This window comes from Cervus elaphus, chromosome 8, assembly GCF_910594005.1.
Source record: "Cervus elaphus chromosome 8, mCerEla1.1, whole genome shotgun sequence".
Classification (NCBI taxonomy): domain Eukaryota; kingdom Metazoa; phylum Chordata; class Mammalia; order Artiodactyla; family Cervidae; genus Cervus; species Cervus elaphus.
This window is the reverse complement of record NC_057822.1, coordinates 54194013-54208601: the sequence shown is the minus strand read 5'-3', so window position 1 is coordinate 54208601 and position 14589 is coordinate 54194013. Positions and strand designations below refer to the sequence as shown.

The 14589-nt window shown below is 38.9% G+C and overlaps 1 protein-coding gene across 4 annotated transcripts in view; it reads left to right on the top strand.

Annotated features, from left to right (window-relative positions):
• MYO1B (myosin IB) overlaps window positions 1–14589 on the top strand; it is a 188322-nt gene that overhangs the window by 146016 nt on the left and 27717 nt on the right. For all 4 annotated transcript variants that reach the window (XM_043910537.1, XM_043910538.1, XM_043910539.1 and 1 more), the window contains 5 exons: window positions 3042–3146; window positions 5156–5218; window positions 8683–8883; window positions 10263–10489; window positions 12982–13182. In XM_043910537.1, coding sequence (XP_043766472.1) covers window positions 3042–3146; window positions 5156–5218; window positions 8683–8883; window positions 10263–10489; window positions 12982–13182 — 797 coding nt within the window. The remainder of the gene's footprint in view (window positions 1–3041; window positions 3147–5155; window positions 5219–8682; window positions 8884–10262; window positions 10490–12981; window positions 13183–14589) is intronic.

Sequence of the window (14589 nt, the reverse complement as noted above, 5' to 3'; positions counted from 1 at the left end):
GTGAAGTCTCATTTCCCCCAAATTTGGGACAGTGTCAACAACGTAAACATTAATCACAGGAAATATGATTGCCTTCATTTTCAGCAATAATGAATCATTCTTTGACAGTTCGTGGCATGTTTGGGGTCTGTGAGGTAGGTTTGCAACAAATGCAAGGTGTTTTAGTAAGTAAGCTGGCTTCTGCCTTATTGACTGTGCTATTGATTTTGGGTTTTGTTCTGTATGCAGCAGGTTGAGGTCAGAGTCAAGTTTTTGTTCTTAGGCTGTTTCCAGAACACTCTCCTATCCCTCTTGTTTGTATTTGAAGGGGACACAACACGTGCACCACAGGAATGGGTCACTGTGGTGGGAAAGAGGGGAGGGGTGCCCTGGATCTCGATGAACCTCTTCACTCTTTTGGTGACTTGCCAACTTTGTCCACAAGTCTTTGAGTGAATATGTCAGACACATTTTATTTTTGCTGATAATTTAGCATTAGAAGTACTACATTCTGAAGCCTTAGGACTTCAAGCAGGGTATATGATATATTATTTCAGGCAAACGGCTTTTCTCCTGAGTAGTTCTACCCTAGCAGAACTCTAATTCAGATACCACATGTAGAGTAGGTATTGTGATCCTGTCTTTTGAGTTGATGGGACACATGTATTGATCTCAAGTTTTGTGCCAATCAGAAATATAGCCTGGATGATAAAATCTGTCATACGCACCAGTAAATAACTATCCATCAGAGTTTACTTTTAGAAGTCCATTGCACATTGAGAACTGACTGCATTTTGTGTGATCTGTCCCTTTGTGCCCCAGAATGCAGTAAGTATGGACTGTGTGCATTGCTGCTCTGTTGCATGCGCTTGTGTTAATAGCTTCTCCAACTGTGTGAAGTTTTTGCAGTAAATGGCCATTGATTAACTGTGTGTGGATATGAAGTGTATTATAGAAGAACTTACCAAAAAGTTCATACAAGAGCTTTTAAAAATTGAGGAGAAATTTACTTTAGCTCAGATTCACACCTTAGGTTGTATTGTGATTGTGAAGCTTTGCCTTGGTTCCTAATTCGCTTGTGTGTATTTATCTCATAGTCCTGTTCTGGAGGCATATCTCCAGCTGCTCACAGCCACATACTGTGTCAAGGACACCAGTTGTTCTCCCCTCCCTTCTTCTCACTAGTTACCATTTGAAAATTTAGCATAATTTTGTTTAAATAGCTCCATGGGTACAAACCTGTTAAATAACAGAAAGGATTTACTCCATGAATTAAAACAAAAACAAAGATCTGCTCCTATAAATCACTAAAATTTTAATTTTATGTACAAGTGTTAATTTGGGGTAGTAGCACAGATGTATTTTACCAAACTAGGAAAGCCAGGCTTTCTCATAAATGGCCTTACACTGATTATAATAAGGCATCTATTGATATATCATACCGACATCAGCTGCTAGTCTGCTAGATTAATTAATTAGTCTCTGAGAATTGGAGCACTTGGTTTTTAAAACTTTACATGAAAATGAGTGCTGGGGAATGACCTTCATGTCCAGGACTATATTTATTGAATGTTCTGGTGATAATTGTGTGCCTTTTAAGTAAGAACCTTCAGGATTTAAAAAAAAAAAAAACACAACTTTTATCTTCAACATTTAACACTAAAAGATTAATCAGTGATAATATATTTTGTATGTACTTTATGGATTAGAGTTTAAAATTTCCCTGGATTAATTCGTTTACTAGTGATTAGAAATCCTTAGCCAACCTATAGGACAGTATGTGGTTAGGTTTTCCCTCCTAGGTATCGTTTTACAATTTGTTCTGGTTAAACTAAATTTGATTTTGAAAGATCAGCTTTCAGAAACCTATGACTTTTGATTTCATCATGTATGGAGAGATTTGAAGGCAGCTGCTGAGTATTCACAGAGGGTGGCAAGCTTCAGTCCTGCCATTACAGGTGGCTGCTCCTAGCCTCAAGGCCAGGACTGCCCACCCCAGGGGGGGTAAGAGTCAGCGGTGCTGCCGTCTCTCGCCCGCATTGCCACCATGTCCCCTCTGTGCAAAGAGGGGACACAGGTGAAAATCACGAGTTTTATCTGCCAGAGATGCTTCTTTCTGAATGGTGTGGTTCTTGGTGAAGTGTTTTCATCCAACACACATGCATTTTCTGCCCTCTGTATGAACAGCAATACATTAAGACCTGCAGATTGTTCAGAAATGGTGTAAGAATGGATCGTCCTAGGCGATAACTCTACTGTGACAAAGAAACTGCTGAGAATCATAAAAGTGCTGCATGTGTGACCCTTCTGAGAGGAGATTGTTTCTAGCTAGGAGATGATTTTGATGTCCTGATTCCCTTGAGTCTGTACTTTGGGAGCCCTCCATTCATTCATTCACTCATCCAGTACACAATGAGTGCTTGGTCAGGTGCAGGTTGCTGCAGGCATGGGCTTCCATTGGTGAGCAAGAGATGTATAGTCAGCCCTTTTGAAGTGTAAAATCCAGTGAGACTGATTAACGTGAAACTAATCAAAAGGTGTGAATACACATGTACATGCTTAGGTACACATAACATGATTTTTCACAAGTGCTGGTGTGTAAGAGTCAGAATGAGGGGTGTGACCCTGGGTGGGGGAGTAACAGCTCTAAGAGCTCTTTCAGAAAGAAAGAATTCCTTGAGCTCCAGAGTTTCACCTGAGCATGGAAGACTGAGAACTTGGGTGACCGAGATGAAGAATCTCGCTGTTTCTTTGCTGATCTTCTGGGGGAATGTATTTACTTTTCACTTTTACCATATGTGGGCTGCTTATTTGTCAACTAAAATTCTTCATTCTCTAAGAACTGCATAACTTGTATATCCTTCATTCATTCACTTGACTCGTGAATCGTTTCTCACGTGCCTGCAGTGTGCCAGCCTCTGTCCGGGAGCTGTGTGCTGGGCCGCGGTTAGGTCCACAAGACAGTGTGTGACATTTCTCGTGGAGTGAGATGTTAGGGTTGCATTGTCGTGGGGGTGCTGCTGGCATGCTTTATAAGGCTGTCTTCATTTTTCTCCCTATAGGACAACAGCTTTGAGCAGTTCATTATCAATTACTGTAATGAAAAGCTGCAACAGATCTTCATTGAGCTGACTCTTAAAGAAGAGCAAGAGGAGTATATACGGGAGGTAATGTGGAAAAAAGTCTTTAAGTCTTCCTTTTTTAACTCATAATACAAATTCTGGTTTCAGAAGACTATTCAGACATGACCTTACGATCAGATGTATCGAGCACCTTTTTAAAGCTTGTTTGTTACGACATCTGAGCTGACTGGGAACTTCTTTGCTGTGGGTGTGGGGCAATGCTCAGCACACAGTAGGTGCTCAGTGGACATCAGTTGATGGACTTGAGTCTCACGGGATTCCAGTGCAGTGAAATAAAATACTACCCTGTTCAGAAACTAGTCTGAGATGATCGAACAGAAGAACAGTCGTACATCTGTACAAGGTCCTAGTACTCAGCAATGAGAAGGAACAAACAATTGATACACACAACAGCATGAAGGAGTCTCTGATGCATTTTGCTAAATGAAAAATGCCAGATTCAAAGGCTACATATGTATGAGCCTATTTGTGTATAATTCTAGAGAAGTCAGAGCTGCCGAGGCACCAGTGATAGAGACATAATAGTCAGTAGTGGCCAGGGGATAGGTGTGTGACTAGAGGGGCAGCTTGGGGGAATTTTGGAGGCTGGTTGTGGTGATGGTGGTTACCTGACGCCACGCATTTGCCCAAACTTGAGAGAACAGTACACCAAAAAAGTCTTGTATATAAATTTGAAAATATTTTAAGACTTTGTTCACTCTTTAAAAGCATTGATTTTCTAAAATTTTTAATAAAAAGCAGGTATTAATGCTAGTGCTGTGGATGTGTTATCTCATTTAGCTGTAGTTGGAAAATAATCAAGTAATATTTACAGAGTACATTCATCCTTAATTTTAAAACACATACTTGGTTTTCACCCTCTGAGTTTTTTGTAATAGCCAACATTTTTCTATGTATAAATGTATTTATTTTAGACAAAAGGAGAAATTTTATTGTATCTGTATTGCATTATATTTTGTTTCCCTTTCATTTATTGCTTTAATATTTTAGTAATACTACCTGTTTTTCTTCATTTTTCTATAGTGTCATTTTAAGTCGTTAAAGACACAGAATCCTCTTTTTATAGCCTCTCAGTATAGATTTTTCTAATGTGAATATTATCCCCAGTGACTTAGTAAAATAACTCATCTACTGAAAAACTAAATCATAAATATTTATCTACCATTTGGAATTATTATCATGCTTTAGAAACATTTTATACTTGAATGACACCTTTTTTAACATAAACATCCTAAAAGCCAGATTCATTCTCTTCCTGTCTTCTCATCCTAAAGCGAATACCCAAACTTTGATCTGTAACTTAAAACAGTTTGTACAGATTGTCTAAACCAGTTCTAAGAGTATATAGGAAGATCCTTAGCTTGTAGTATGAATTAACTCTCTTCCCCTTAGAGGAAAAATAAATGTTTACACTTATGGACAGAGTGTAAGCAAATACAGAATGTTTACATTTGGCCTCCCAGCTTTGGCTTTGTAGCTAGTGTTAGAACCAGTGCCTAGGATTTCATTTTTTCTTTCTGTTGAAAATACTTTTTTTAGCAGTGTTCTATTTTTACATTTGAAATAGTTAATGGCCCTAAACATGGGGTTGACTCTAAAATGAATTTCTTCCTTGTGATTATAAATTAAGAACAGAAAAATCTAGGCCTTAGATTCTTGGGTTCGAGTTCTGACTTATTTCCTTATAAACACTGTAAATATACACAAAGTAATATTGACCCGAGGGCCTGGTGAGTAAATGGCCCAGAGCCAGCAAAGTGCATGGGAAATTGCCACAGATGGGAGTCTGGAAGGGGAGGCCATCTCAGCTCAGGTCAAGGGCATTTATTTCAATCGAATCGTGTGTGTGCTAGACTGCTGCATTACCAGAGTTTTGGGAACCAGAAGATGACATTTGCCACACTGACTTTTATAAAGGAAATTTTCAGAGAGAAAGTGGAAGATAGTAATATGGGCAAAGTCTTGTATTATAGATAGTAGTGTTGTAGCATCATTATATGGGATTTGATTATGTTCTGTTTTTTCTTTTTCAGGACATAGAATGGACTCACATTGAGTACTTCAATAATGCTATCATTTGTGACCTAATAGAAAATGTGAGTATAAAGTACAGTTTTCTAACAAGTTCTTGGTAGTATAATTCACTAGTTATGAATGATCTGACTGCCTTCAATGTTAAGCATTAGTATTTCCAGTATTTGAACATGTTAGAGAAATACAGAGTTCTGTCGAGACAGAACTTTATCACAAGTTTAAGAAATTACACACAGTTCTTAAACACATACATAGACAGCTAGACATTTTGATACTTAGCTAGTATTCCCCCATGCTCGTCCTGTTGCCGTCTCACAGAGCCCGTTCTTGACACTCAGATGCTGTGCCCTTAGGTACACCATTCTATCTTATGTGCTGGGATCCCAGGTCCAGTCCACAGCTCCTCGAAATAAGAGCCCTGATCATAGGAAACTCAATAAAAAAGATGTTTGCCCAATCAAAATATGCCATTCCTAAAATTCTAGTGACCTCTTAACATACTATTCAGTGGTTGTTATCAAAAAGATAATTGTTGGTGAGGATGTGGTGAAATAGTAATCCTTGTTTACTGATGGTGGGAATGTAAATGGATGCAACCGCTATAGAAAACACTGTAGAGAGAGAAGAAAAAAAGATAAGAAAACAGTATAGAGGTTCCTCGAGAAATTAAAAATAGCACTATTATGTGACCCAGCAGTCTCACTTCTGGGTATGTATATCCAAAAGAAACAGAATCGGGATCTCAAAGAAGTATCTTCACTCCCACATTTACTGCAGCTTTACTCACAATAGCCAAGATTCGGGAAACCACCGAAGGGTCCGTCCACAGATGAATGGGTAAAGAAGATGCGGTGTACATATACAGTGGAGTATTGTTTGGGCTTGAGAAAGAAGGAAATCCTGCCATTTGTGACAATAAGGATGGACTTTGAGGGCATTATGTTAAGTGAAAGAAGTCAGAGAAAGACAAATACTGTATGATATCACTTGTATGTAGAATCTAAGTTAAAAAAAAACACACTCAGAAGCAGAATAAAATGAATAGTGATTGCCAAGGGCTAACTTTTGGGGAAAATAGGGAGATGTAGGCCAAAGTGTACAGACTTCTAGTTGTAAGATGAATGAGTTCTGGGATGTACAGCATGGTGATAGAGTTAACAACACTGTATTATGTATACTTGTGGTTAAGGAAGTAGGTCTTAAATGTTCTCACCACAAAGAAAGAAATGGTAATTATGTGATGTGATGGAGGTAACTAGCAATATGGTTGTGTATCAACGAACATGTTGCACACCTTAAACTTTCACAGTATTATGTCAGTTATATCTCAGTAAAACTGCAAAAAAGTTTACAAAAACAACAACAAAACCCCATGTAGTTCAAGTTAAAGTAAAGGAAGATAAAGGCACCATCTCGGGAGCTGAATTACATAGGATCTCAGGGGTGGTTGATATGGATCACAGCCTTGCTTTAGGGATGTGATGGACAGTGTGTGTGACTTCACAGGTGGCCGAGGGCCATGGGATTTTTCAGGTTACAAATTATGCCTGTGAAAGGCTTAAGGTGTGAAAAATTACTGCATCATTTTTAGTAACCTTTCCAAATCTAAGATTTTTGTGTTTGCATCATATTCTGTAGTTTATTATGAATGAATTGATTGCGGGAAGACATCATTTGTGTGTAAAAGCTTAGGATCCTGACCTTGATAACAAAGTAATTTGAAGCAATGCATAAACTTAGCTGTCATCGTAGATAAGTGCTGTGTTTCAGCAATAGAATCACAGGCTCTAAATGTCAAACAAGTCATTTGCTGTTCATCTTTTTTTTTTTTTTCAAATTAAAGCATCACTTTAATTGCACATACAGGAGGTGTGAATCACTAGGGCCCTGTGTTGCTCCCTTCTGACAAGGACCGATTCTATACTTCCATTTTAGGAAAATAAAGCTCTTCAAACTTTAAGAAAGGTATAAAAGTGTTCCTTAAGAACAATCCAAGGTCTGCTGTTCATCTTTAACAAGATGTTTTTGAATATTACATAGTTCGCCAATATCTTGTCCTTCAGTATTCACAATATTCTTGAAAGCTGCACCTTTGATTATTGAATTAAAAAAAAAATTCTGAGCCATTATTATTTTTCAATTAAAAAATAAGCCTTGTTTTGAAAAATTTGGACAGTTTTGGATTGTGAACACTAATATTCCACCTAAGCAATTTAAAACTGTAGTCTAAAATGTAGAAAATCAATCGATTTCCTGAGAAGTTTTTCTGGTAAGTTTTGACCGAAGGAATTTGCTGAGGGAATTTTAACTTTCAGAAGTTGTGACTAACACTTTTTTCTTCATCAGTATAACATTGCACTTAATTATTTCCCTTTAAGAAGAGAGGAGGGGGAAAAAAAGGAACAGTGGTAATACAGCTAATATAGCTAAATTATCTCAGCCCCAAATCCCCTTGCATATGTGATTAAAGAAACTCATGTCTGCGTAGGAGCCTGGATGCATAAAGGAAATGTTTCCTTTCAGCAACATCTAACAATAATGTTTATTCTGGGGATGTTATGAACTTGATTCCTCAGAGTCCACACTTCCCCAGATTTTGTGTGTGGAATGTTTAAGTGCTGGTCAGAGGATGTCACGGCCTTGTAAAGAGAAGAGGAGAGCCATGAGACTTTGCCCTAGCGGAAGTGGGTGGGGCTGATGGTCAGTAGATTGTTCTCCGTGGAATGGAGATGTGTGGGCAATCGAAGGAACAACAGCCTTTATTTAGCAAAGTAGAAGTTTTCTTATTTTTTTATTCGGTTTAGTTGGGCTGACAGCTCTTGGGATAAATATGATCACAGGGTCTGAATACTCAGCAAACAAATTCTCAACTCATGTTTAACATCCATTTCGAAATTTAATATGGAAGGAGAATTTTATTCTAAACAGATGATTCTTGAAACATAGCTTGATTGCGTTGATCATTAAAAGCAGCATCCCAATCACATCACTTTTTTTCCCAGAGAAAATAAACTGTTTTGAACACGTGAGCAATTTGGAAACATCTGAAACCAATTTCCTTCTCAAGCTACGAATCAAATAATAGCCTTAGAAGACAGTGCTTTGTGATTTATGACCACATGTTATACAGATAGTAGTGTCACATTAGTTCCTGACTTTCAGATTTGTTTTTTGGTCTTTGCGGTATAAGTTGCCTTTTTCTAAACTACATAAGTTTCAGTCATCAGCCTGCAGAGGTAGAGGTGACTCCTACGTCCTGTTCTGTGGGGGAGGCACCGTGGACCGGGGAAGAGGGGGGAACCTCATAAAGACACTCCTGCCCCCTCCCCCAGCACACCTGGACACCCTGGAAGGGGTTGATTCCTGTGTTTTTCTTTTGTTATTTGTTTTGATTCTCTGCTTTTGTTGTAACGAAACAGAAATTTTCTTATGACTAAGATGATTGTGTTTAACAGCATAATTAGGAATAATTATGAAAACAATACAGTGAGGAAGGAAGGAAACCTTTTTATTTCCTTTCTCCTAGAACACAAACGGGATCCTGGCCATGCTGGATGAAGAGTGCCTTAGGCCGGGCACGGTCACGGATGAGACCTTCTTGGAAAAGCTGAACCAAGTCTGCGCCACCCACCAGCATTTTGAGAGCAGGATGAGCAAGTGCTCCCGGTTCCTCAATGACACATCCCTTCCTCACAGCTGCTTCAGGATCCAGCACTATGCCGGCAAGGTGTGGGAGCCCGGGACCCCGGGGAGGTCATAGTTACTCCCTGAAGGGCAGACACCTTGCCTCCAAGATGGCATTCTGACCAGCACCAGCTCTGCAAGATAAATGGAGCTGCTGAGGGGGCGTAGAATCCATGAATGTTCAGTGGGCATAGAATCTGGACCACACTGAGAAAAATCTTACTAGTACTGAGATCTGAAAGGAAAGCCAGTGGACCTAATCAAAGAGTTCAAGTATATATTAAAAAATAAATTTTATTATATTCAGGCTCAGAGCTAGCCTATAAAAAAGATCTATTGACACACATAAATATTTGCCAGTAAAAATTAGCAGTCACTAAAGACATACAGTAAGGTTTTAACTTTTTCAATTTTATTTATTTTTTTGATGTGGACCATTTTTAAAGTCTTTATTGAATTTGTTATAGTACTGCTTCAGCTTTATGTTTTGGGTTTTTGGCTGCAAGGCATATGGAATCTTACCTCCCTAATCAGGGAGCTAACCGACAACCCCAGCATTGGAAGGCAGAGTCTTAAGCACTAGACTGCCAGGGAAGTCCCTACAGTAATTATTTAAATAAGCTTGCAGACGTCAAAGGAGAAACAAAATCTGATTTTGTATTTAGTAAATATGAAGTTATTTCGTTGCTGTTGTTTAGTTTCTAAGTCATGGTCTGACTCTTTTGTGACCTCATGGATTGTAGCCCACCAGCCTCCTCTGTCCATGGAATTTTCCAGGCAAGAATACTGGAGTGGGTTGCCATTTCCTTCTGCAGGAGATCTTCCTGACCCAGGGATCGAACTAGAGTCTCCTACATTGGCAGGCAGATTCTTTACCACTGAGCCACCAGGGATTCCCAAATATAAGTATATAGTATCTAAATTACCTTTAATTTCAAAATGTTGGAACTTGGCACTTCATTTTTTATTCACTAGCCCATGTTATTAAAAAATACTTCTTTGGTCAATTTCCCTGCTGGTGTAAGATATCTATAAAAATATCAATGTTATCTCTGTTTTCCCCTGTCTCCTTTTAAACACACTCGAATTGGCGCATGTAAGCTAAAAAATACAAGTAAAACCTCAAAAATATGATTGAATACCAAAAAAACCCTAAAATCCTTTGAAAATGTTATGATAACATTTTTGAAGTTTATTCTTGCAAATCCTGAAGGGTAATAGAATTTATTTTAAACTCCTCTGTGATTTAGACAGATGGAATTTAAACTTGGAGGCTGATTTGGTATTCGAGTGTGACTAACGTGTTGAGGGTTTTTTGATGGAGAAAGAGGCTGCAGGATAGCTGGTCTCAGGATATTTTAGCAGCTGTTTGACGCTCTGGCGTGCTCGTATTGGCTACTGAGTCCCGTGTGCTACTCATAGGTGCTGTACCAAGTGGAAGGGTTTGTGGACAAGAACAACGATCTTCTCTATCGGGACCTGTCCCAAGCCATGTGGAAGGCCGGACACGCCCTCATCAAATCTTTGTTTCCTGAAGGAAACCCTGCCAAGATCAACCTGAAAAGGCCTCCTACAGCCGGCTCACAGTTCAAAGCATCCGTAGCCACTCTGATGAAAAATCTACAGACCAAGAATCCAAACTACATTAGGTATTTCTGGCACATAAAATTCTTTGGCCATTCAACTATGAAGGCATTCACAAGGAAGATCATTTTCCTGTTTGCTTAAATCTGAGTGTAGCCCAAGAAGAGGGGTAACTAAAGTACTTACAGGTCAAATCATATTGTGTCTTGGGTGTGCTTGAAAAATACTCCAGTGCCCCCCAAAATAAGGAATTTTTAAAAGGAAAAAAAAAAGTGTGGCGGGAATGGGAATAGATACTTAATTGGGTTATTGGCATACAGGAGTTCTCAACTTTCTGTTTTTTGTTTTTGTTTTTTTTTAAGACAGGAAACAAAATATAAATTTATTTCTGATAAGGTTTTGCATAAACTCTTCTGTTGGATTCATTTTGGATTCTTGTAATATTGACTTGGACCATTGACACCTGAGTTGCAGGTCTTGTGTGAGGAAGCATGTGCCTCATGTAATGGTTTCTGAAACAATCGGAATTTTTTCAAAACAAGACAAGAACCCGTTTAAAAAAATCTGGTTTCTTTTTTTGCTTCTAAGTCATCATAGATTTTAACATTCAGTAAAGGCCGACTAGTTTTAGAGTTTGCGATGTGTGTATTTGATGAACTAGGTAATAGAGGGTGTGTGTCTAACAGGTCAGGTTTCATGTGGCACATGAATGCCCACACATACTTTCTCCTGTTGTCATTGAAAATTCAGTTATGAGGAAGTTAGCATGAAGAATATTTTCATGTTTGGCTTGTTGTCCTAATATTTGTGTTCATAGCAAATGTAAATAGCATCCCCTGGTTTGGTTGCAAACAGGTTAGAACATATATTAGGTAAGGATCCTAGTTTCAAAAAAATGAACCAAGAACTTTGTGCGATCAGTCTTTTGTTATTCTCATTTGAGTCAACTTTTTTTTTTAACCTTACGATTTTATTAATTGACGTATAATTTGTATAGAGTGATATGTACAAATCTAGGTGAATGGCTCCATTGTTTTCTCACCACTGAATACACTTTGGTAATCACTACTCAGATCAAGACATGGAATGTTCCATCACCCCCAGAAAATTCCTTTCTTCTCCTTCTCTTTCAATGGTTTTAATGGGTCTCTAAGAATTTTTAATTAATAAACTCCAATGTTGTGAATATATCATTTTAAATGTATATATATATCTTTATTTTTAAACTCCGTTTCAGATTCATTTTAAGGTCTATTTTTCCCAGATAGGTATCTTGTTCTGGCACCGTACATTGAAAAGAAAAAAAAACCAAACCTCTATTTTTCACTCATTTGCCCTGATGCCTTTGTTGACAATCAGTTGAATATATGTGTAGACATCTAGATCTAAACTCACTAGTTTGTTCCATTGATCTGTTTGTTCTTAAGCCAAAAAGTAGGCATTATTTTTATAAATGTAAAAAGGAGAATCATAGAAAACACCAGGGTCAAACTAAGTAAGATTTAGTTGTCCATATATTATATATGCATGTGGATTTTATTTGACAGTTATGGTGAGGCAGATAAAACCATAAATGTTTAACAGTATATTAATTAGGATATAGAGATGGCTCCAGCAAGATCCAGAAATAATAGGGGCCTAAACAAGATTAACAGTTATTTCTTATGTAACTTCTAAGTGTACGGACTCCAAGGCTAATAGAGCAATGTCTTCTGTGTCGAGGCCCTGCCATTTCCAGGATATATCCTCTTATGTATATAGTCAGAGATAGCTCTCTACCATGTCAACATGCCGACCAGCAGTTAGCAGAAGAGCAAAGGGAGAACCAAGTTCCTTTAAATGATACATCAGAAGTAGCAAACATCATTTCTGCTCTGGCTAGAATTTTGGTCACGTGGCCACACTTACCTACAAAGGAAGCTGGGAAATCCAGTCTTTGCTTGGGCAGCAAAGTGCTCCATTTAAAAGGAGGGAACTAATAGGGATTTAATGAGATAGCAATGTTTTTAACTGTTTCATTGAGGTATGTAATACACATATACGCAGTCTAATATATGAAGCTTAACTGTGCCGGTTGTTGAATTTTTACATATTTCTATGACCATGTAGCCCCATCCTGACCAATATATAAAACATTTCCATCAACCCAGAAGTTTCCCTCATGCCCCTTCCCTGTCCGTCTTCACCCCTTCCTCTCCCCAGAGGTAACACACTGCCAAGTTCTTACTAGGAATAGTTTCTCTAGAACTTAATATAAATGGAATCATAGAATAGGTACTCTTATACATCAGACTTCTTTCATTCAACAGAATGTCAGTGGTATTTATCCATGTTATTGTACGTAAGAGTTTATTCTTTTTTATCGCTGAGTCTGCAGTGTATTTATCTTAATGTTTTTTAAAATGATCTGAAATAATTTCAAAGGAAGTGATGAGGCTTCCAAGAATAATAAGTAATATGTCACTGTGAAATAATTATATGTGATACTTTGTAAAACATGGACAGATCAGTCTGTAAGGGACAGAGTTTGAAACCTAAAATTTGTGTAATCTTTCAGGTGCATCAAACCGAATGATAAAAAAGCAGCACACATCTTCAGTGAGGGCCTAGTGTGTCATCAGGTCAGGTATCTGGGTCTCTTGGAGAATGTCCGCGTCAGAAGGGCAGGCTATGCCTTCAGGCAGGCCTATGAACCTTGCCTGGAAAGATACAAAATGCTGTGTAAACAAACATGGCCTCACTGGAAAGGACCAGCAAGGTAAGACATTGTTTAATCACATTTAATGATGAAATTTTAAAACATACAAATACTGTGGTGTTTTCTTCACGTGCTGTTCAGGCAAAACAGAATCCTAGGAAGAGTTGGATGTAATTTCTGTTTTGGACCATCTTCTGTCAGGATACCATTTTGTGCCAATTTTTGTTAATTATAGAGCGCTTGGTCTTCAAGGTTAAAACAGGGCTTATCAAATCTACCTTTGGAATTTGTATGTCAATAGAACTAAAATATGCTGTGGCAAGTTAGCAGGAGGGAAATTTGTGATTGATAAGTGTGTTTGTGTAGAATCATAGCAGGGTAGAGTTAGAGGCATCTTGTATCACTGCTCTCAGCTTTTCTTTTTTTTTTTCCTGGAGAATTAACCCCAGAGAGTGTGAGTAGGGAGTGGGGGTCCCATTCTTTGCCCAAGTCTGTACCAATTAAGAAATAGATATAAGAGCAGTTATATCTGTTCTTTTGTGTCCTCCCTTGTGGCTCAGCTGGTAACGAATCTGCCTGCAATGTGGGAGACCTGGGTTTGATCCCTGGGTTGGGAAGATCCCCTGGAGAAGGGAAAAGCTAGCTACCCACTCGAGTATTCTGGCCTGGAGAATTCCATGGACTGTATAGCCCATGGGGTCGCAGAGAGTCAGACATGACTGAGCGACTTTCACTTCACTTTATATCTATTCTGTGTTCTGTATCTGTTGCAAGTAAAACTGGATTGGAGAATATGGCAGAACTCAGGGCCATGTGTCTTTTCAGCTCATCCGCCCTACATTACACTCACCCATCCAGGCCCAGCAGAGCACTGGACCACTGCAGACCCAAGCAGAGAGAACTTGTGTGCTTGTGGGGGGGCTGCCGCAGGAGAGAATCCAGGCCCTGTCTGTGCAGGGGCCTTCTGCTCTCACCAGAGTCAGGAGTTAGTTACTCTTCTGCAGCCCACAGAAGCTTGCCCAGCTACTGCAGCAGGGCCAACGTGCTGTTTGTTGATGGGGATTTTCTTTCCCTGTACTGGCTGTGCCTCCACGTTGTCAGTGCACCTGACCTTTCACAGGAGCATCAGTAGAATTACATGCTCACCTCGTATTGCAAGAAGATAAACTCCAGACTTACAGTGTGGTCTCTGATGTAGCCCAAGTAATTAGGGTCTGAGTGCTATGTCATTTCCCACTGCTAATTTCCAGGGTATTATGGTCATTGTCTACCATAATACACAGAACAGGTATTCACTCCCTGCCTGGTATCTAGTCCACAAGTTGGTGGGACAGAGTTTAGGGCTAAAGACTGACTTTAAATCCAGGGTCTAGGATGGAGAGGTTAGAGCCAAGTCCAGGCCCTTGCTTCTATCCTTTAAGGCTTGTGTTCTTTTGAATTCCATTGCCTGGTGCTTAGCACTCTTGG